This window comes from Theropithecus gelada, chromosome 12, assembly GCF_003255815.1.
Source record: "Theropithecus gelada isolate Dixy chromosome 12, Tgel_1.0, whole genome shotgun sequence".
NCBI classification, from domain to species: Eukaryota; Metazoa; Chordata; class Mammalia; order Primates; family Cercopithecidae; genus Theropithecus; species Theropithecus gelada.
Genome location: NC_037680.1, coordinates 88,270,052 through 88,292,403, shown reverse-complemented (window position 1 = coordinate 88,292,403; position 22,352 = coordinate 88,270,052). Strand labels below are relative to the sequence as shown.

Here is a 22,352-nt window from a genome sequence, read left to right as displayed (position 1 = left end):
ATACTGTCTTAAACTATAAAGGATTATTCTTGACCATAGAAATGCAAATTGGCTTAACCAATTATTTGATTATTTTTTTCTCCTAGTTAGAAATATTCTCTGTTTAAGTATAAAGATTAGGTCCAATATCATGGGTATCAAATAGTAAAATTTTTAACTAGTTGGTCCCAGAAAATAGTGAAATAATGAATGAATAATGAAATAGTGAAATAATGAATAATTTAAATAAATGTTTATTTTACAAAGCAATATAAAATACTTTACATTGAATTTATATTCTTATTTTATTTATTTATTTATTTATTTATTCTTGAGACAGGGTCTTGCTCTGTAGGCCAGGGTGGATGGCAGTGGGGTAATCACAATTCACCCTAGCCTCAATCTCCTGGGCTCAAACCATTCTCCCACTTCAGCCTCCTGAGTAGCTGGGACCACAGGCATGTGGCATGAGCTACTTGGCTCATTTTTTTTTTTTATTTTTGGTAGAGTTGGCATCTCTCTATGTTGCCTATGCTGGTCTTGAACTCCTGGGCTCAAGAGACCCTTCTGCCTCAGTCTCCTGAAGTAGGGGGATTACAGGGATGAGCCACCATGCCTGGCCTATATTATTGTAAAAGTACACTTTAGGGATACTTTAATATTGATGCCATGTCTTTATAAAGTAATCTTCTCTGTGGTTACTCTACTGAATAATGAATAATAAGCCTGTTTTCCACCTTAGATAACATCAGTGAGAAAATGCAGCCTATGAGTACTGGGCTTTTTTTCTTTTTTCTGTTTCTGCTTTATTTTATTTTAATTTTATGCAAGGAACTTGGCTTATTATTTTGCATGTGACACATAGATTTCCCTATTCATTCTGCCTAGGAAGAATGCAACTACTTTCTAAAAGTTAACGTCTTTTGTTTTCTTTATTATTGTTACTATGTTTTAAAATAATTCTTGTGTTCATGCCTCCTGATGATACTGTAACTTTGAGTAACACAAATACATATGTTGTAGCATAAAAGTTCAAAGTGAAAAAATTTTGAATTTTTTTCTTTATGACTATAACCAGCTGATATTAAGAAAGACATGAAGTAAAGATGTTTTGTTCAGGAATAACAAACTATTATTTTTCATTCATTCATTTTAATGTTAAAAGTCTTATAAGAAATATTTTCTGATGTCAGGGCTAAGAAGCTAAAATTTGAGATTTTTTGGTTTTTGTCCTCATTATCTCATATTTGCTTTTGCATTGATTTGGGAAAATACACCTTTTAAAATGCATTTTTGTACAACCTGTGCATCCTTGTATGTCTTATCAAAATCATTGTCCTCATTCAAATGTTATAATTCATTTTACCCAGAAATGCTATTATTTAACTTAATGTTGTATTTCACTCAAACTCTACCAACTTTATACTTTCCCAAGGGATAGATCCTGTTCAGATACTATAATTATATTTTGATAGGAAAAGAGAATTAACAATAGCCAATATAAATATTTTATATTTCTTCCGAAATAATACAAATCCTTCACACACACACGTATACACATGCTTTAATAATGTAGACAAATTAATCTGTGCTCAATATCCCCTAGCACTTGCCTTTGAAAACTAAATCCATTCGTTGTTGAAAATTAATTCTTAAATCAGTTTGAACTTGAAGAACATGAGAATATGCTTTTTAAATTGTTTTTCTTGCTGCTGAATATTTAGATAATATTCAACCTGAAAAGAACTTCTAGCATTACTTAGCCCAGTCTTCTAAATTACAGATGATACAATTGAGATTCAAAAAAGTAGAGCAACCATCTCAAAAACTCGATGATATCATCCAAATAAGATATTCTTTTGCTATCCTATTTCCATGCTGTCTTCACTATTCAAAGCCTTTTTCATGCACACAAGTAGAATTTGACAGTAGTGTAAACATCTTGAGAGCAGGATATATATATATATTCTATATATGTAATTATATATATGAGTGTCATCTTCAGATAATGAAAGCAGACAACAAAGTTGCAGAGTAACTTGTAACATGTAACAAGTGGTAAATAAATGTTTGTTGATTGAATGTTATAATTTCAAACTTGTAAGTTATATTGTAAGAACTTAATAGGTTGAGATGTCATATTTAATGTGAATTTTTTTTCCCAAAGGGCATTTGGGTACCTGAAGGAGAAACTGTGAAGATTCCTGTGGCTATTAAGATTCTTAATGAGACAACTGGTCCCAAGGCAAATGTGGAGTTCATGGATGTAAGTACAGACACCCAGACAATCACATTTTTCTCCATTATCAAATAGCCTGCTTAATTAAAGCAAAGTAAAACCAAAACTCCACAACTTACGAATTTCTCCTATGGAAATGTTATAATCTTATAATTAAAGACATTTCTAAGACCACTTCACATTGTATTATACTTTTTAGATCACTTCTGCTTCACAACTATCTGCCTAGATAGTTCACTAGAACTTGCCTTTAGAGTTTGAAGATATTTACAATCCCTAAGGTGAATTATCTACCACGTTGATTCAGACATGTAATGTTCTTATATTTTCTTGTTAAATATAACCAAATAGCTCTCAAGTGAGAGCAATACATAATTTCAACTGAAAAGATATTTAGCAACCAAAAATAGTCAATTGTATTAAATAACCAAAACTCATGAGTATATTTCTTAAAATTAGTTGCACTGAACAATATTAGAAAGACTATGTGGTGGTGGCAATAAGTCACTAATATTTACAAAGCATTTACTAAGTGCCAAACACTGTTACAAATAACTCACAAATAATAACTTATTTATTCCTCAAAATATGACAGACCAAGAACCTGGGGTTAACCCAAGGTTACCCCAAGGTTACAAAGTTAGAAAATGGCAGGTCTGGACTTTCAGTTCAGGAAGCCAGCTTGGATAGGGAATCAGTAAACTTTTTTTTATAAGGCTGGATTATAGTCAGGCTTTGACATGCTATGTGTTCTCGGTGGCAGCAACTCAACTCTGCCCTTTTTGGTGGGAAAGCAGCCATAGATAATTAAAGCGAAACCAAACAGCAAAAACTAATGCAAATGGGTGTGACTGTGTTCCAATAAAACTTTTTATTTACACAAATAAGCTTCAGGCCAGATGTTGCCTAAGGGGAAAGCAGGGGCTAAAATTGATCATTTGAAAAAATAACCATACTGCTTTATTTTATTATGGTTATGATCTATTTAGCTGAAAACACCAATCAAGATTAGTTTCTATAGCAAGTTAGTCTCTGTTAAATTTAAATTAATAACCTACCTGAGTCAGGTAATTACCACTTGACATTTATTTTTTCAATTCAAATTCAGAAAAAAAGACTCTATGGGTTAAAAAACTCGAACTATAGAATAATAACAGACCTCTAAAGAATAAAAAAAGTACTTTATAAGGTCAATCAGAACTTTAAGATTTCCCCTAGCAAAAATTGTAGATTTGAACTGTTCAGCAAATTTCAGAGAGTAGGATTGAATAAAATTATACATGTATCATGCTGTTATTTTTTCACATTCAATACAAGACATCTTGCCAGGGGTTCTATCAAAGACCATATATGTTCTTTCTCTATCTTTTAGCATAATGTCTTGAGTAATAAGAATGATTTGTATTTTCAAATGACCTTCATATGAAAGATGATGCAAGCATATGCACTTTGATTTTTTTAAAAAGATAGATTGCTACATATCTCTATCCAGTTTCTCTTGTAAGCTCCTTTACAAGTTTTACAGGAGCTGTCTTTGACATTGAATAATTTATTTGTGTATAATGCTAACTACTTATATAAAACTGCTTTCAGCTTAACTTATTATTGGTTCTCATATAGTAGGTTGATAATCAGCTGGTACAGACCAGCTTTTCAGATTGGTTGGTTTCATGCCTTACCAGTTGCTAAATATTTTAAATATCACCTTGTTGCATATCTACCAGCATCTATATAACAATGAGGCCAAGAACTAAATATTGTTTCTTTCTTCAGTTCTCTGAAGATTCTGACATGCCACAGCTACATGTCCTGGATCATATGTTACAATTTAAAACTGAAGCCTTTTTCAGTGATGTGCCAATTATTCAATTTGATCTTGATCATAGCTATAAATTTGTGAAGGGAAATTTTTTTAAAAGTGGAAGTTATAAAGGAAAATTACAATGAGTAGAAACAGTATAGGTTAATTTGTAAAACTGGTAGAAAAAAATCTTGTCCAGCCAAGACTACAGCCAAAGCTGAAATTCACAAGAATGCTAATAATCTCTGCTGGAGGCTTGAACAGCCATTTTTGTCATATTTCCATGGAAACAGACTGGCAAAAGGGAGTTAAGAGGCTACAAAATAATCACACCTAAGAAAAAAGCTCTAAAATCTTCATCATGATTTTGAATGATTATTTGAAAGCTCCTAACCCCATCGATTTTTTTTTTCTTGATCTGACATATATTCCCATGGAAACAAGAGTGGAGATGGCAGCCTGAAGTCTTAGATTTCTGCTGAATTTTAGATGAGGCTCTGATTGAGCCATGAAAGGAGTCATTTTCCTAGATGGTTGATGGATTTGGTAACCAACAGATTCAGAAGAATCTGTTCTTTTTAAAAGTTAAAAAAAAAAAAAATTAAGGAAAATATTTTGACTGTGACTTTTCTACTTGTGGATAGATGCTAGAAGATTAACAGATTGATGGACAGCTATCAACAGAGTTTTATAAGTCCCAGGCAGACACTTGTCATACTATTTTGGAGACTTCTTTCAAAACATTAGAAAGATGGCATCACAATGATTAAAATGCAGTTTAACTGACATCATCAATGGTGAATTTAATATCTAATGTAGGCTGCTGTAATTTTAACATAAACATAAGCCTATATTTGATACCTACATTTTTAGCTCATTGGTTATGTGTGTAGATCATTATAAAAGTATTTGAATAGCAAACCACAAAAAAAGAAGTAGGTACAAGAAAAATGATTTGTAATGTGAATCTAAGGATTGAGTTGAAATTATAACTATTCCAGAGTTACTTGGTAAAAAGTAGGAAGTTTAGCTTGTTTTAGTTTGGGTTCTTACAGATGCAGAAGCTACCCCTGAAATAAGAATATGAGTGAAAGTCATTTATTTTGGAGGTGAAGGACTCATCAGTAGGAGAGTTTAGAAATAAGACAGGGGAACTAATAAAGCTAGCTGCCATTGTAAGAGACTGGAGCTTCTTTTCACTGGAGAGACTCTGGCAGCCAGTGTAGGACATACACCTCAGAATTATCCCACTCAAGGGTTAAGGGAGCTGAAGTTGTAGAGCTGCTGGGAAAGAGCCACACTTCACCCCCTACATATCCTTCCAGCCAAGAATGGCAAAATAGGCTCAGTGGAAAGAGAAAGCTGTCAAGCAAAGAAAGGTGGGTGGGGGTCATCTGGTAAAACACTACGGTAGAGTGTTCCAAGGATAACTTTCAAGCTAAATAAGAACTGCTGCAACCACGTTTTTGCAAACTAGTGTATGTGCATATTTGTATTTGTATGCTTGTTTGTACAATTCTTCAGGGGAAAAAAAACTTTCAAAGACAATGGAAATTGCACAATCTTATTAATCATTAGACTCCCTTTTCTCCACTCTATGTTTGAAATAGAATATTCTAGATTCAATAACCACTACTGTATTTATCATATAGAGCTGTGCTTTACTGGTTATTATAAAAATAACACAAATGTAACAACTTAATACTCAAAATTTATCACCACAATGAAATTTCTATTGATATTCAAGGATAAAGGAAAGGGCTTTTATATTTTCTTAGAATTTTTACCACAGGCAAAAAAAAAAATAAATAAGGGGCAGTTTGTGTTCTATTAAATGCTACACTAAAAGCAAGAGAAGGAGAGTTTGGTCACCCAGGGCTGTTACTCTGCTCACCTGAATATGTCTAATGGATTCATAATGACAATAATAACACACTGCTAGTGAATGGCCAGTACACTCTTCATTCCCGTAAAGAAAGATCACGTTGAACAACATCAAGAAAATGACTCTAAAGGCCCACCTTCATAAGAATACCTGCATTTATACATGCTCCTAGTTCTTGTTTCAAATAGAACCATTTTATAGGGAAAATGTAGGCTTTTTTGTTGTTTTTTGTTTTCTTTTTTTAATCCACAAAATAGTGCAGAACACATACATAAGAAATGATGCTATTGAACAAGATTCTTAAAATTGGGCACCACCATCTCATAAAATCAGACAGACTGTTCACTTTTTCTGAGTTCCCATCACTCTATATTTTTCCCCAGTATTTAAACCTAATATCAGTTGACTTCATTTTTAAATGTTTTATCTAAAATACTTGCTTTCTTAAAAAAAAATGAAAGAAATTCTGTAATTATTCTAAATTCTAGTGACTGATCAACAGTCATGGCTTTGTATTTGCATGAATTTTTTGGCTATCATTTCAACGTTTCCACACCAAATTTACCACAGTGAGATACTGCAAGGAAACGTGTTTTAAGTCACCTGACTTTATTATGTAAATAGTAATATTCTTATTAAAAGAATAGCTTTTTTTTATATATATATACCATAGGAACTTTTATTTATCTTACAGAACTCCTGTTTTCCTATTTTCTGAAGAAATGTTTATGTGAATTGTCTATGTTTCTCTTCTCCATATTTCCATTTGATATTCAGTATCTTGATGGAAATTATTTCAAATCTAATTGATATCATATTAATGGGGTGAAATGAATATAATTTATGAGTAGCTTACATTTTTTCTTAGAGTATAACAGGCTAATAAAATTATTTTAAAAGATATTTTGTTCTATAACATTTTCACATTATAAAATTTCATGTATATGACTTCACATAGTAATTCTTAGCTATATTCTGTGTCATACTAATAGTGGATTTTTTTATTCTTAATGTCTGGGGTACATGAGAAGTTTTGATACAGGCATGTGATGTGAAATAAGCACATCATCAAGAGTGGAGTATCTATTCCTTCAAGCATTTATCCTTTGAGTTACAAACAACCCAATCACACTCATTGTTATTTTAAAATTTACAATTAAGTTATTATTGACTATAGTAACCTCATGTGCTATCAAATAGTAGGTCTTATTCATTCTTTCTTTTTTTTTTTTTTGTACCCATTAACCATTCCCAGCCCCTACTACCTTTCCCAGCCTCTGGTAACCATACTTCTACTCTCTATCTTCATGAGTTCAATTGTTTTGGGTTTTAGATCCCACAAATAAATGGGAACGGGTGATGTTGGTCTTTCTCTGCCTTGCTAATTTCACTTAACATAATGATCTCCATTTCTATCCAAGCTTTGCAAATGACTTGATTGCATTCTTTTTCTGTGGCTGAATAGTGCTCCCCTGTGTATTTGTACCATATTTTCTTTATTCCTACATCTGTTGATGGACACTTAGGTTGCTTCCAAATCTAACCTATTGTAAGTAGTGCTGCAACAATCATAGGAGTACAGATATCTCTTTGATATACTGATCTCCTTTCTTTTGTGTATATACCCAGCAGTAGAATTGCTGTATCTTATGGTAGCTCAATTTTTAGTTTTTTGAGGAACCTCCAAAGCGTTCTCCATAGTTCTCCATATTGGTGGGAATATACATTCCCACCAACAGTACATGAGGGTTCCCTTTTCCTCACATTCTTGCCAGCATTTATTGTTGCCTGTCTTGGATGTAAGTATTAAGCCATTTTAACTGGGGTGAGATATCTCATCGTAGTTTTGATTTGCATTTCTCTGATAATCAGTGATATTGAGCATCTTTTCATATGCCTATTTGACATTTATATGTCTTCCTATGAGAAATGCCTATTCAAGACTTCTGATCACATTTTGATCAGATTATTAGATTTTTTTTCCTCTAGAATTGTTTGAGCTCCTTATATATTCTGGTTATTAAACCCTTGTCAGATGGCTAGTTTGCAAATATTTTCTCCCATTTTGTAGGTTGTCTCTTAACTTTGTTAATTGTATCCTTTGCTATGCAGAAGGCTTTTAACTTGATTTGATCTCATTTATTCATTTTTTGCTTTGGTCGCCTGTGCTTGTGGGGTATTGCTTAAGAAATCTTTGCCTAGATCAATGTCCTGAAGATTTCCCCCCATGTTTTCTTGTAGTAGTAGTTTCATAGTTTGAGGTCTTGGATTAAAGTCTTTAATCCATTTTCATTTGATTTTTTATGTGGTGAGAGATAGGGGTCTAGTTTCGTTCTTCTTCATATGGATCCCTTTTTCCAGCACCATTATTGGACTGTCTTTTTCCCAATGTACATTCTTGGCACCTTTGTCAAAAATGAGTTCATTGTAGTTGTGTGGATTTGTTTCTGGGTTCTCTGTTCTGTTCCATTGGTCTATGTATATGATTTTGTGAGAGTACCATGCTGTTTTGGTTACTATAGCTGTGTAGTATAATTTGAAGTCAAATAATGTGATTCTTCCAGTTTTGTTCTTTCTGCTTAGGATAGATTTGGCTATTCTAGTATTTTATGGTTCCGTATAAATTTTAGAATTTTTTTTCTATTTCTATAAAGAATATCATTGGTATTTTTATATATTTTTATAGGCATTGCATTGAATCTATAGATTGCTTTGAGTAGTATGGACATTTTATCAATATTGATTCTTTCTACTCATGAACATGGAATGTCTTTCCATTTTTGATATCCTCTTCAATTTATTGCATCAGTGTTTTGTTTTTTTTTTTTTTTTTTTTTTTGAGACGGAGTCTCGCTCTGCCACCCAGGCTGGAGTGCAGTGGCCGAATCTCAGCTCACTGCAAGCTCCGCCTCCCGGGTTCACGCCATTCTCCTGCCTCGGCCTCCCGAGTAGCTGGAACTACAGGTGCCCGCCACCGCACCCGGCTAGTTTTTTTTTTTGTATTTTTTAGTAGAGACGGGGTTTCACCGTGTTAGCCAGGATGGTCTTGATCTCCTGACCTCGTGATCCGCCCGTCTCGGCCTCCCAAAGTGCTGGGATTACAGGCTTGAGCCACCGCGCCCGGCTGCATCAGTGTTTTATAGTTTTCATTATAGAGATCTGTCACTTGTTTGTTTAAGTTAATTCCTAGGTGTTTAATTTCATGTGTGGCTAGTATAAATCGGAATACTTTTCTGATTTCTTTTTCAGATTGTTCTTTGTTGGCATATAGAAATGCTACTGATTTTTGTATGTCAATTTTGTATCTTGCAACTTTACTGAATTTGTTTATAAGTTCTAATTGTTTTATTGTGGAGTCTTTAGGTTTTTCCAGACATAAGATCATATTATCTGCAAACAAGGAAAATTTGACTTCTTTTCTAATTTGGATGCCCTTTATATATTTTTCTTGTCTGGTTGCTCCAGCAAGGACTTCCAGTTGTATGTTGAATAACAGTGGTGACAGTGGATACCCTTTTTGCATTCCAGATCTTAGAGGAAAGGCTTTCAGTTTTTCTCTATTCAGTATGATACTAGCTGTGAGTCTGTCATATATGGCTTTTATTATGTTGAGGCATATTTTTTCTATCCCTAGTTTTTTGAGGGCTTCTATCATGAAGAGATGACATATTTATTAAATGCTTTTTTAACATAAATTGAAATGATCATATGGTTTTTATTCTTCATTCTGTTGATATTATATACCACATTTATTGATTTGCGTATGTTGAACCATCCTTGCATCCAGGGATAATAGTGGGTATTCAAAAATTCATATTACTTAATCTAATTTATTTTCTGACCTTAGGTTTTGTCTATTTGCATTTATGAATACAATTAATCTATTTCAGAGGTGAAACAAGTGCAGAATTTCATTTTGTGATGGAATTACATGTCATATATATGTGGCTTCTATGTCAAAGTAAAGTATATTTTGGCATGATCTTGAAAAGTCAGCTAACCAATCCTGTTTCCCTTAAGAAAACATATAGTTGAAGTAATTTTTTAAAGTTCTGGAAATTAACTTTGCTTTAAAAAAAATAAAACAGTAGCCAGGCGATGTGGCTTATGCCTGTAATCCCAGCACTTTGAGAGGCCGAGGTGGGCAGATCACAAGGTCAAGAGATCGAGACCATCCTGGCTAACATGGTGAAACCCCGTCTCTACTAAAAATACAAAAAATTAGCCAGGTGTTGTGGCAGGCACCTGTAGTCCCAGCGACTCGGGAGGCTGAGGCAGGAGAATGGCATGAACCTGGGAGGCGGAGCTTGCAGTGAGCCAAGATTGCCCCACTGCATTCCAGCCTGGGCCACAGAGCGAGACTCCATCTCAAAAAAAAAAAAAAAAAAAAGAGTATTTTTGGAAAAAGAATCTATAAACACTAGTAGAAACAGAATTTTCAAAGGTCTACTAAGAAGAAAAAAAAAATTCCTAGTAGTTAAGATAAATAATTTCTGTTGTAGTTAATTTCATTGGCTCTTGTTCATGTCCTGTTAGCTGTATAGAACTAGTAAGCAATCAGCAGAAGCCTCACATTTGAAATTACTATTTCAAATATCTCAGTCTTCAGCTACATTCTCCTGCCTTTCTAGTTCATTTTCCTTTCGCTGACTTTCCTTTGTCTCACGATCCCTCAGGGCTTCCTATCTCACATCTCTCTGCAGCCCACTTAGATTCATGGACCATCATTGTAACCATGTTCTTACGAAAAATCCTCAACTTTCCTGCTTCTTAAAATAATGCAAGGCAGTAAGCAACATCAGAAATATTGAAATATATCAATGCAAAGTCCTAGACTTCTTTTCAATCTATAAATTTTTCCTAGATCATCTCACCAGATTACCAAATTCCATCTCTAGTCTGTTTTATGAATCTGACCTTATCTTCATTCTTAATATTGCCACATGGAAATCTCAGGGACATTTCAAGTTTAGTATACCCAGAATAGATCTCTTCATCCTCTCTTCTCAATCTCTTCTGCCTTCAGTTTCACCCATTTAAATATTTTGTATCTGTATCCACCCTATTGTCCCTATCAGAAATTTGAAATTTATCCTCGAATATCATAACCCCACAAACCACCTACCTCCAATTTAAGAGTAAATGCTTTGATTCTGTGCCAAAAACACATTTGGACAATTTTCTCTTCTTTTTATACTCTTTTGCCATCATCTTAATCCAAGCCCTCAACTTCTTCAGCTTAAGTTCTGAGACTAGCTTCCAAATCTTCCTACTTTTTAATACAAAGCTTGAATTGTGCAGGTTCTCTGCATGAGACTTTTAGTGGCTTTACTAAAGTAAAATATCAGATTCTTAGCTTACAGAGCTCCTGATTTCTTTTCCAGTAGTCTTTCTCTTCACTGACTTTCTTTCCACTCTCTTTATAAGCCAAGCCAGTCAGTGCCTTCACCTGGAGTGTTCATCTTCCCATCATACCTAATGAATTCCTCGTTATCCTTATTTTCTCAGCATAAGTGTACTTTCTCAAAGAGCCCTTTCCTAATTTCGAAAATTATAACTTACTAATAGTACTCAGAAATTTTAATGTTATTATTTATTAATATTATTTATCCTAGTTTTTATTGTAGAATTCCACTCTCCACCACTGGACTACAAGATCCTTAATGAGAGTGACTATGTCTGCTGACTCCATCACTGTGTATCTACGTGCAAGTACAATATATGCACGTAGTTAGGAGACAGAATAACTACTTTGGTTAATGGTCCGAATTGACTTTTTTTTCCTATTTTTTAAAGACGTTATTCCTCCTTTACACCCTCTCTATACCAGCCTAATTAATTTCTGTGGTATTTTCCCCAATTATTCTATCTTTATTTGGCATATTTGGCATGTTTTACTTGGGATCATTTTTCTTAGGTATTCATATTGCTCATATCTGATTCACTTCTACAAACTCAATTTAAGATCTGTCTTGAATCTGTAGTGCCAAACGAATCACAGAGAGATAGACCTTCCATTTTGGCTTGGTATTCATGTACCCTCTGAAAACCCTTTGAGGAGGAAAACCCTTGGAAGATTTTCTCCTATGCATGCAATAGGCCAATAACTTTCTTTAGTTCCTATTAGGGGAACCTGTTTTAAAGGAATCTTTTGAGTGCTTGCCTGTTAGTGTTTCCATTATATATGGGAGGGTAGTATTAGGTTTCATTTTTAGCTTATTACTCCTGAGTTCTTGATGACTTGTGTAGTAATTTTGGATACTGTTTGCTTCTCCAACAATAATGTGTTATCAAGGTCTCTTCTCTTTGTAACCTCTCTATTTATTTTCTGTTCAGTAAGTGTAAGAATATAAGGATGAAAAGAAAAATAAAGTTAATTTTATCGCAGATTTTGGCAAAAATAAAGAAATAAAAGTAGTTGTGAGATGAGAAGTCTTCTTGCAATAGAAGGTTTTTCTTGATCACAGGGTTCATGGTCTCACGGGTTTCAAGGAATGAAACCATGGACAGCAGCAGCGAGTGTTACAGCTGGATTAGAGAAACGCGCAGAACCAGAGTGTGCGGCAGCAAGACTTATTAAAGCGAAAGCAAAAGTAAAGCTTCCATGCTTTACTTGGGACCCAGAAGGGTTGCCTTTCTGGCTTGGGTGTCTTATGCTTATATCCCCTTATGACCCCTCCCCTTTTCCTTTTTCTGTCTTACAGAATTAGCTTATTTTCCATGTGCCTGTGGGTGGGCAGGCCTGATTGGTTAAAAACATCAGGCTGCAGCTAGAGCTTAAACTCCCTATATGATTGATTGACATTTCAATCCCTTAGCTTGCAGCTGTGACTCATTTTGGCTTAGGGGAATGTCCCCATAGGGAAGACCCTATTGACCCAGGAAGTCCAGCCAATTTAGCCACTTAGTCCCTCAGTAGACTGCAAGCATTTCCAGTAAGAGTTAACTGAATTTAGTAGTGATCCTAAAACTTCAGCTTTAAATACTGCCTTAGGGGATACTAACACAAAGTACTTGACAAGTTTTGCATTCCAACAGGCTTAATTTCTCCATTGAAGTACCTAAAAGAGACTACCCAGATCCAATACAGGTTGCTCCTTGTAAGCTCCACATGTAACTTAATTAACTTTTTGTCTGCCTGTTTCTCCAAAGCATTTCTTGAATTTGTGTGAGTGAAAGGACATTTCTCAAGAGCACATAGTCTGCTGTACCAATATTTGCATTTAGTAAATGGAAATCCGTTGTCTGTTGAAGACATCATTTTCCATATTGTGGGTATTCTCCACCTCTCTGAACTACAGTTTGTGAATTTCGTACGTGACTAAAGGATGTGTTACAATGCCACATAGAGCTGAAAGAGAATTAAACTAATCATGTGCAGTTTCTTATTCCAATCTGAACAGCAACCGATAGTTATTATGACTTATGAAAAATCCCCACTCAGTTTGACTGTATCACTAGGAGGAACAGTTTCTAATACTCAACTGTTCATAAAATGCAGGTAGAAATCTTTTGCCGAAAGGACAAGCAAACACCAGAAAATAGAATTTCCAAAATATCAGCAATTTTCAATATGTCAAACCTCAATGGTTTTGTTAACGATCTGTTTCCAGAGTTAAGAATACAAAATACTCTTCCTGCAGGAGGAAGGGACTATCTGCATAAAGTCCTGGTTTGCATTATATGGCATGAAGTAATTAGTTACTCAGAGGGCAGTAATTTGGTTAAGGGAAAAAAGGTTTACTATCCTGTGATAATTGCAATAGGTACATATGTATCTAATAAAATCTAATAAATCTAATAAAAAGACACATCTAAAAATCTAATAAAAAGACACATATGTATCTTTACATATGTATGGTATGTGGATAAAAGATAAAAATACTCTTCATCTTTTTTTTAAAGTTTAGTGGTACCATTGGGTAATCACTTATTAGAATGATCACATGGCTGGCATTGCTAAAAATGGGATTACAAAAGTGATTACAAGAATATCTTTAAAAAAATTTTATGATCATTTCCTCAAAATAATCAAGAGAATTCCTCATTTTACTTAACAACACTGTTGTATCAGTCAGAGGTTTATGTCTACAGTTTCCAAACCATAGACTGACAGAAACTAAACAAACGAACAATAGGTCTGCTTTTATTTACCTGGTTATGTCCAAAGAAGTCATGGACAGGAACTTTGTCAGTGTAGGGGCCAAGGCCCTTGGCTTCCTAAAGGTTCCTTAAAAATTCACTGACGTGATGCAAATTAATAGGAGAAAAGGTAGAAAGACCCCATCTCTACCAGACATGGTTGTCCTACACCTGTAGTCCTAGCTACTGTGGGAGGTTGAGTGCAGCAGTTCCAGACTGAAATGAGCTAGGATCCTGGTACAGCATTCTAGTCTGGGTGACAGAGCAAGATTCTATTTCTAAATAAAAATACATAAATGAAAGACTTTATTTTTACATTTTGGGGGGAAATTGTCCATTTCCTTAACATTTTAGCAAAAATTGTCTATTTTTATGCTTAGGTTCAAAAAGGTATAGACAGATTTACGGAAGCATGATTGGTCAGAAAGAGTGTGATCTAATGTTAATTGAGTGGAGACACCCAGCAAGGCCTATCTGTCTAAATTCTTGTCGATTTCTCTGAGCATGCATTCTTTCCTACTGGGTGTGGGGCAGGGCCCTCTCTGGAATGGAGGTCTTATGACCTACAGTCAAACAGGTAGGTCAGATAATTCTTTTATGGCCAGTTTTTACATAGAACATTTTCAGGTTTGATGGCTGGCTTTCACAAAAAGGGGTTCTCATTTGTATGCCCTGTCTGGGGGAAGAGGGATTTTAGGTTCTGTGGCTTGCCTTTGCAGAGAATGGGACTGAGCAACGGGAGGACAGGAGAAGGTCAGAGAAAATCCTTTGTTTCTGGGGCTGCTGTTGAGGCCTTCATTTTGGTGTATGGTCTTCATACCATCATCACTCTTAGCAATGGTCATAGTAAAAGGGTCCTCTCAAGTAGTGGGTTAGAGATGACCCCAGATTGCTAGAGGTCTTCTTAATGTTTAGAATGTGATTCCACATTCAGTGGCAGGAGTCAGTAAACCTGGATCACATGTGGACTGATTCCCATCCAGATTAACTGAATATATTATGTAAACAAGGATTAATTTAGGTATGTGTTTTTTGCACTAATATCCTCCCTCCCCTTTTCTAATTACAGAGCTAATCTGTACAATAAGTAAATGGAGTGTAGAAAAAATTTTAACTCAATTGCACACCAAAGCCAGGGTGAAAAAGGATCAGCCTGGCATTCCTTGGTTCCATTATCCACCATGAATCCACTATCAATAGCAGAAATATTTTCTGAAGATTTTCTAGAACCACATGTAACATTAAGATCAAAATAGTAAATTATAAACAATTAAATGATTCTTTGTATCTATATTGGGCTACAAGAATTCCCACAAATCGATATTAATATGCCTATTTTGTGAGGAGAATGAAGCTTACAGATAGTATTTAAATCATTGTTCTCATTTCAAAACCAATAAGGGAAGACAGAGCCTGGATTTGAACTGAAAGCTCCCTAACTCCAAAGTCAACTGGCTTCTCATACCATTACTCTGCCTCCTCCAAAATATCACATTAAATGAGAGGCAGGTGGACCACATGTAACAATACCTATGACAGTTTAGTCAAGAGTTTTTTTCTTCTGAGTTTTTTCTTCTGATTTCCTTCAGCTGCCTGCTGCATTGATGGAAATCAAGCTTTGTTCAAGAGGTATTCTTACCCTTCAAAGCTCATCATTTTCTTCTTATTATTGCTCCATATGACATTTTATGTTACTCTTACTCTCAGATTAGAATATCAAACTGTGTATAACTTTCTTAAAACACACATACACACACAAATCCTCTGAATTTATTTAAAAAAAAAAAAAAAAAAAAGATTCTGGAGCCTGAGCATGGTGGCTTACGCCTATAGTCCCAGCTTGTTAGGTGGGTAGATTGGTTGAACCCTGGAGGTCAAGACAACAGTGAGCAGAGATCGCACCACTACACTCCAGCATGGGGGACTGAGTGAGACCCTGTCTCAAAAAACAAACAAAAAAAAATTCTGTTGCAAAAACGTTTTTATGAATATTGCATAAATGTTTTAATCATTAACACTTTTCATGAAGTGATTATCATACAATCTACACTTATTTGAGTCTATTAAAATAATTATAGTATTCTATGTATACTACATATAAAGTTTGTTTTTTTCCCCCAAAAATGCTATTGCATTTCCTGAGAGGCCATCTTTTTGGTGCCTGTTGCTTACAGTTTATGTATAGCACGGCATAGTGTGATTAGAAGAAAAATGAGCACCTCTGAGGTATTACAATTATGAGACCAGTTCGTCACAGACAAATAAGTAATCAGTGAGGGTCCTGGATCTCAAAACTAAAAAGCTTAGGGTTTTCTACAGTGATCTTTGCTGCTGCAACTGTATCTAGGGTTTTGATCCACTTACAAATTTAATATAACCTCTCTGAACTTAAATGTTCCATTATCTGTTAGAAAATAATTAGAAGCTGTAAGTAGAAGTCTGCATACATGGAGTTCTTTGGGAGTCCCTGAGCTCATTGAACTGAGGAGTTTGACGGATACTGGTCAGCTAATATTGGACCAGAAGCTAATAATAGCAAAAATGCTGCTTAGATAGGTGAGAAAGTTAACTTGTGGAAAATGAAAATAAAACATTTGGGATTTATGGTCAGAAATAAATTTCCCTTTTTCATTTGTGTCCTGGTAAGAAAATAGCCAAGGGAGCCAGTTATTTTTTCATTTTTCTTATTTTTTTAAACAATTTATAATTAAGATCTAAGGGCCCACTTGATCTCAGCTGTATTCACTATCATTTCCTTCTATCCCTACGAAGAATTTTGGTGAATCAGGAATATGTCTGGTACACTGCATACAAAAAAATGAGTAGATCTGACCAGTAAATTAAAAATTATCAGCTCTAGCAAGCATGTGGAAAATTAACCATAGGAAACTTGTGTAAGCTTTTTGGGAGAGTTGCAAACACTACACAAGGGGTTTGAGTATAACATCAGAAAAGGTTTTTCCTCTTGTGATTAAAACAATGCACCACGTGCCTTAAAAATCAATTTATTTCAAAATGTGCAACACTCACTTGCTTAATGTGTTATTATACTCTTATGAAAGAAAACACATTTTATTCTTTTGCAGAATAGCTTTTCAAAGTACAATATTCTCTAGTTTTTCATATAATGTTGATTTTTAAAAAGTAAATTTATGAATTCTCTGATTTTATTAGGTTTATGGGTATGAATATATTTGGAAAATGTTCTGTTATTCCTTTCACTTGTACATACAATTATCTCACATATAATAAACATAGCAACATTTTGTATGTATCTTTATACTTTTGAGATCTGTAAATAATATCAATAGGTTTATTAGAGAGAAACCAACTCTTCTACTTGGTAATTCAATTGTCATTTAAAGTAACAGCCTGTATAAAAAAAGAACTTTTTTCAAATCCACATTCCTTTTCCATTTCAAATCCACATTCCTTTATTTCCCCATTGATTATTTTCTCTTATAATATGTCTACCTCTCTTTAGTAATCTTTTTTATGTACAGGAAATCTCTATGTATTTCATGGGCATGTGTAACTGGTAAGGAAATAACATTCCTATTTACAAATGAGAATGAAATATTTAGAAATAGCTCAGATACAATTCTGCCAGCAGAGTTTTCTAACTGAAAATGGAGCAAAAAACTTTCCTTAATGAGGCATAAAGTCTTTCTACTGCTTCTGAAATAAACAGAATTGTTACATTAGATTATCATTCTTTCATTTAATATTTTGTCTATTATACAGAGAAATTTACCATCATCTATGTCTAAAATTTAGTTAATTTAAACTTCTGGTTGAATTCAGTAAAATTTTTAAAAGTGGGCAGTTCTATGTTTCAATTTTAATATTTTAAAGAGAATTTTATAAATACGAATTAGGAGACCTCTTAGGTAAAAGAAATACTGAATTTAGAATCTTGCTATAAAAGATCTTGGTCTAAACTCTCCTGCCACCTACAAGTTGGGAGCTCAATGGGAGCCCAGCAAATCTGATTTTCAAAGGCAAATTAGTAAGTAACTGCTCCTAGGTTGTTTAGGATGTTAAAAAAAAATGATTCTTATTATCTATGCTGTGTTATATAAATATAAAATACTATTTTTATACTTCTGGCATGTTCTGATAAACATAATAATGACTTAATAGCTATAGTATGAAAATATATGTTATCTGTTAAATTTCATGTGATATAACTCAGGATATTATGGGAAAATAGCCTCTATTTATTTACTATCATCTTTCGAGTAATGCTCCCTTCAGGATGACACACTTTTGAACTGGGAATAAACTGGATGTGGTGAACTCAGTTTCAATGTCTGTAAGCTCTCTTAGGGGTAAATAAATTCTAGGACATAACCAAGACTTTGGTTGACTTCAGATTAGGACTGCAGCAGGGCGTACGTTGCAATGACATGCACAGTGGGTGAGAACTCTTGTTTTTTTCCTAATATGGTCCATCTGAAATTACTGATAAGTCTCAAGAGACCCTCATCTCCAAGCATCTTTCTATAGTCTTCTTTCCAAAGGTTTAACAATAACCATTTCCTAGAATGAGTAAAAATAGCATTCAGAATGTTCCTCTGGTGGATTTAGTATTCATCTCATTACAGGGCTTAGGCATCATTGGCCATTTCTAATCAACAAATTATTTTCTCCCTTTTAGATTTAGATTTTGATTAGCTTGAACTTCATAAAGCAATATCAGAGGAACAAAAAGAGAAACAATTTCTGTAGTCTGTTAACTGTGATCCAAGCGTGTTGAATATGTTTTCTTCCATTCATCATGGTAATAAAGCAATGAAGACCGTCATCCAGTTTTAAACTATAAGTTAGCAGAAAGACTTACATAATTAGTGCCAACTTTTTATAAAAAGAAAATGAAAGCCTATATTTAAGAACTTCCTATTATTTAGGAATTTTCTCTGCCTGTCTTTTTTTCACATAAGCAATTCAAATAGATACAGGATGTTTCGATTTCTAAAAGGTTATATATATGTCAAATTGTTATTTTGTGGATAGTAAATGAAGGTTTTAAGATATTTCTGTTAATAGTACAGGGTTTTATTTTCATCACCTTAAATGAAATGCATTCAAAACAAGGCAGTGTTGGTTCAAGGTTAACAATCGGTCAATCAAGACTTGATGAAAGACAGTTCTGATATTTAAGTCAACCAAACAATCTGTTCAAAAATATGTATTTGCCAGCTAAGACATTTTTTGAAGCATGATCCTAGGTTATCTAACTGTCGTTTTGGTGATGAGATATTACATTACAAGGTCTCTGTGCTATGAGGTTGATAAGACTGACTATGAACCCTGGCACACACCTTAACTATTTGACTTACAAATCAGCATTCAAGCATAAAGTATTCAGGGACAAGGGGCCTTGGAGGATTACTAAGTGATATTTATCATTTGGGTTTTTCCTTCTCAAGTTTTTAAATTTAGGAATATGTCAGTATTTGATAGGTAACTGTGGCATAATTTCAAGGTGAAATTTAAATGTAAGTAAGAACAAAATCAGTTTCACCATTTAAAGAAACAGGAAACAAATGCAAAAATTGGTAGAAGCTCAATCAAGATGTGGAGAAATCTCACGACCCACTATGCTTATATAAGCTGAGTCTCAAATCATGTTTCTTTCTCTCAGGGTGTTGATTGCACCGAAAACACCTTACAGAATGTAATAATGTATTTACATTTCATCCTTGATAACTGGCATTTTTAATCTGCCATTGCAACATCAGTTGACCTATATGTTAGACTACAAGACTCAATCTGCAGTGTGTCAAGGAAAAAAACAGAAAGTGATATAAACTAATGAATATTTTGAGAGATTAGAAATAATTTCTTTAGAAATGTGGTATCCTGTAATAGTTCAATCGAAAGAAAGTAAATTAAATATGCCTACTTGAACAATTCATGGAAAGCTGGTGGAACCCAAATAGCAGGAATACAACTGTGCCTCAGGAATGACCTGGATCTAGAAATTTAATACTGTAAGCATCTGTAGAGACCTCGTGTATCTCAGCTTCTGCCCAGCTTGTGTGAAGTACCTCCATTAACCCCTAGTCAAGGAAGCAGAGTTTAAGAAAACAATTATCATTGGCCTCTTTTAGGATTGTGCCCATCCCTGGATCAGATGAAGAGAGTATAATCCCATTTTTCAAAATGACTGCTCATGGTCCAGGAATTTTGTCATGTACATTGAGTGAAGACCAAAATTAATAAAAGGGGTAGGGAGGAACTTAAGAGGCAACCTGGTAACTGCTAAAAACCTAATTAATGCTTCAAGTCCAACCAGAGACCAAAAGAAATGTTTATTTCAAGCTACATTGCCTCATTTGTCTCTTATGTGTATTTTTTTCTTAGTCACCTTTTGTAATGGATGATTTTTTTTTCAGTATGATTACTACGTAGGTGTTGTTCACTGTTGGTAATCATTTAATTAAGACCTTTTTCCTTTATGTTCTATATCCCTATATCTAATTCTTTGAAAGCATGTGACTAGAATTCTCTTTTCCCCAATGTCAGATACTTACAGGAAATCTATCAGTTACTCTTTTCCTTTTCTTTCTTATCGCTCTGTTGCCTGGGCTGGAGTGCAGTGTCAAGATCTCGGCTCACTGCAACCTCCTTCTCCTGGGTTCAAGCAATTCTCCAGCCTCAGCCTCCCAAGTAGATGGGACTACAAGCGTGCACCACTACGCCCAGCTAATGTTTGTATTTTTAGTAGAGACGGAGTTTCACCATGTTGGATGGCCAGAATGGTCTTCATCTCTTGACCTCGTGATCCACCCGCCTCAGCCTCCCAAAGTTCTGGGATTACAGGCATGAGCCACTGCACATGGCCAGAGAAATCCTTTAAGAATTCCACTCTCATGCTACAATCTGGACAGGTAATATCTAGGTCATTGACCCAGCTGTAATTCTAGGCTCTCTCTTTCTCATCATTCAGAATCCCCCTTTGCTTCTCAGCTGAATTAGATCCTTTTAGTTTTGGGATACCGTATCTTCCTCTTTCTTAGTTTAGTATTTCATTTTACTGAAAGTCTATCTGTAGTAGTCTATGCCCAATCAGGAGATAGAATCCAATCCATACTATGGGTTAAAGAGGGGAAAATTTAATATGAATAATCATTAAACATGGCAAGAGTAACTGTAATACGTAAGGATACTTTATATGGTACCATGAGGGTGAGGGAGGGTACCTAAGAAAGGTCAACTCGAAGGGGTCCATACTTTGTTTGAGTTGTGTTTTGGCCGTGGAGTAGGAGAAAAGTTGACTGGTTTAGCCAGGTTGGAGTTGTTCTGGGGTTTTTGAACAAACAGTAAGCATCCTCTGGATTGCAGGCTGGGGAACAAGTGATCAGCAACTGCTGCTGTGCGGGAGTGGGTGCTTAATTGTGAGGGGGCTTGCTGGTAGAGCCCAAGCAAAGAAGGCCACTGAGTGCAGATGGCGTGAGGGCTTGCTGACAGAGTCCAGGCACCTGCACTGGAAGGAGGCCTGTAGAGCAGGCATGTTGTGTAAATCTCTGGTTTTCATGTCAAAGAACTATGGAAAGGATATCATCAGGCCAAGATATTAAGGTCAGAGAGGACCAATCAGGTCCTGGGCCTGTGACTAGGATGGGCTGTACCAAGTGTTCTCACATTCAAACTGCTAACCACCCCCCTACACCCAACACCTGCCTACTCCACTCCGACCCCTGTGCCAGAAATTGCAGGAAGCCTCTTCTTCCTGCGGTATCCCTCCAGAGACTGCTGCCTAAAATCTGAACATCATGCCCTCTTTAAAGAAGATATGTTTAAAAGAATTCAGTTATTTATCACAGAGGATACATTGAAAGGTATATTTATAATTGAGAGGTAATGAATTAATAATTGACACAATTATATTACCCCCTAATATTTTCCTATTATATAATATTTATTTCCTATACATGGTAATATTTATTTTCTTCTGCCTCCCTCCCTCCGTCCCATCTCTCTTCTTTCCTGTCTTCCCATCTTTCCTGTTTTTCTGTCTTCTTTCAGAATTGACACATTCAAAAATACATTTTATACACCCCCTACTTGTTTGATAGTTTGCCTGGGTATGAAATTCAGTTGATAGTTCTTTTCCCTCAATATTTTGCAAATATTTTCCAGTTTATTCTAGCTTCCAGTATTGCTATTATTACAGTCCAGTGCCGTTTTGATGCCAAATTTTTGTTTTTCTTTTGGCAATATTTGGGAATCTTTTCTCTTGTCTGGTATTTCCAAAATTTCCAAGTAATGAAAGTTAGGGCTTTTTTTGTTTTAATTTT

At 34.8% G+C, this 22,352-nt stretch overlaps 1 protein-coding gene across 4 annotated transcripts in view; it reads left to right on the top strand.

The window, feature by feature from the left end:
- Positions 1-22,352, top strand: part of ERBB4 (erb-b2 receptor tyrosine kinase 4) — a 1,181,951-nt gene that overhangs the window by 939,660 nt on the left and 219,939 nt on the right. For all 4 annotated transcript variants that reach the window (XM_025405288.1, XM_025405286.1, XM_025405289.1 and 1 more), the window contains exon 19: positions 2,147-2,245. In XM_025405288.1, coding sequence (XP_025261073.1) covers positions 2,147-2,245 — 99 coding nt within the window. The remainder of the gene's footprint in view (positions 1-2,146; positions 2,246-22,352) is intronic.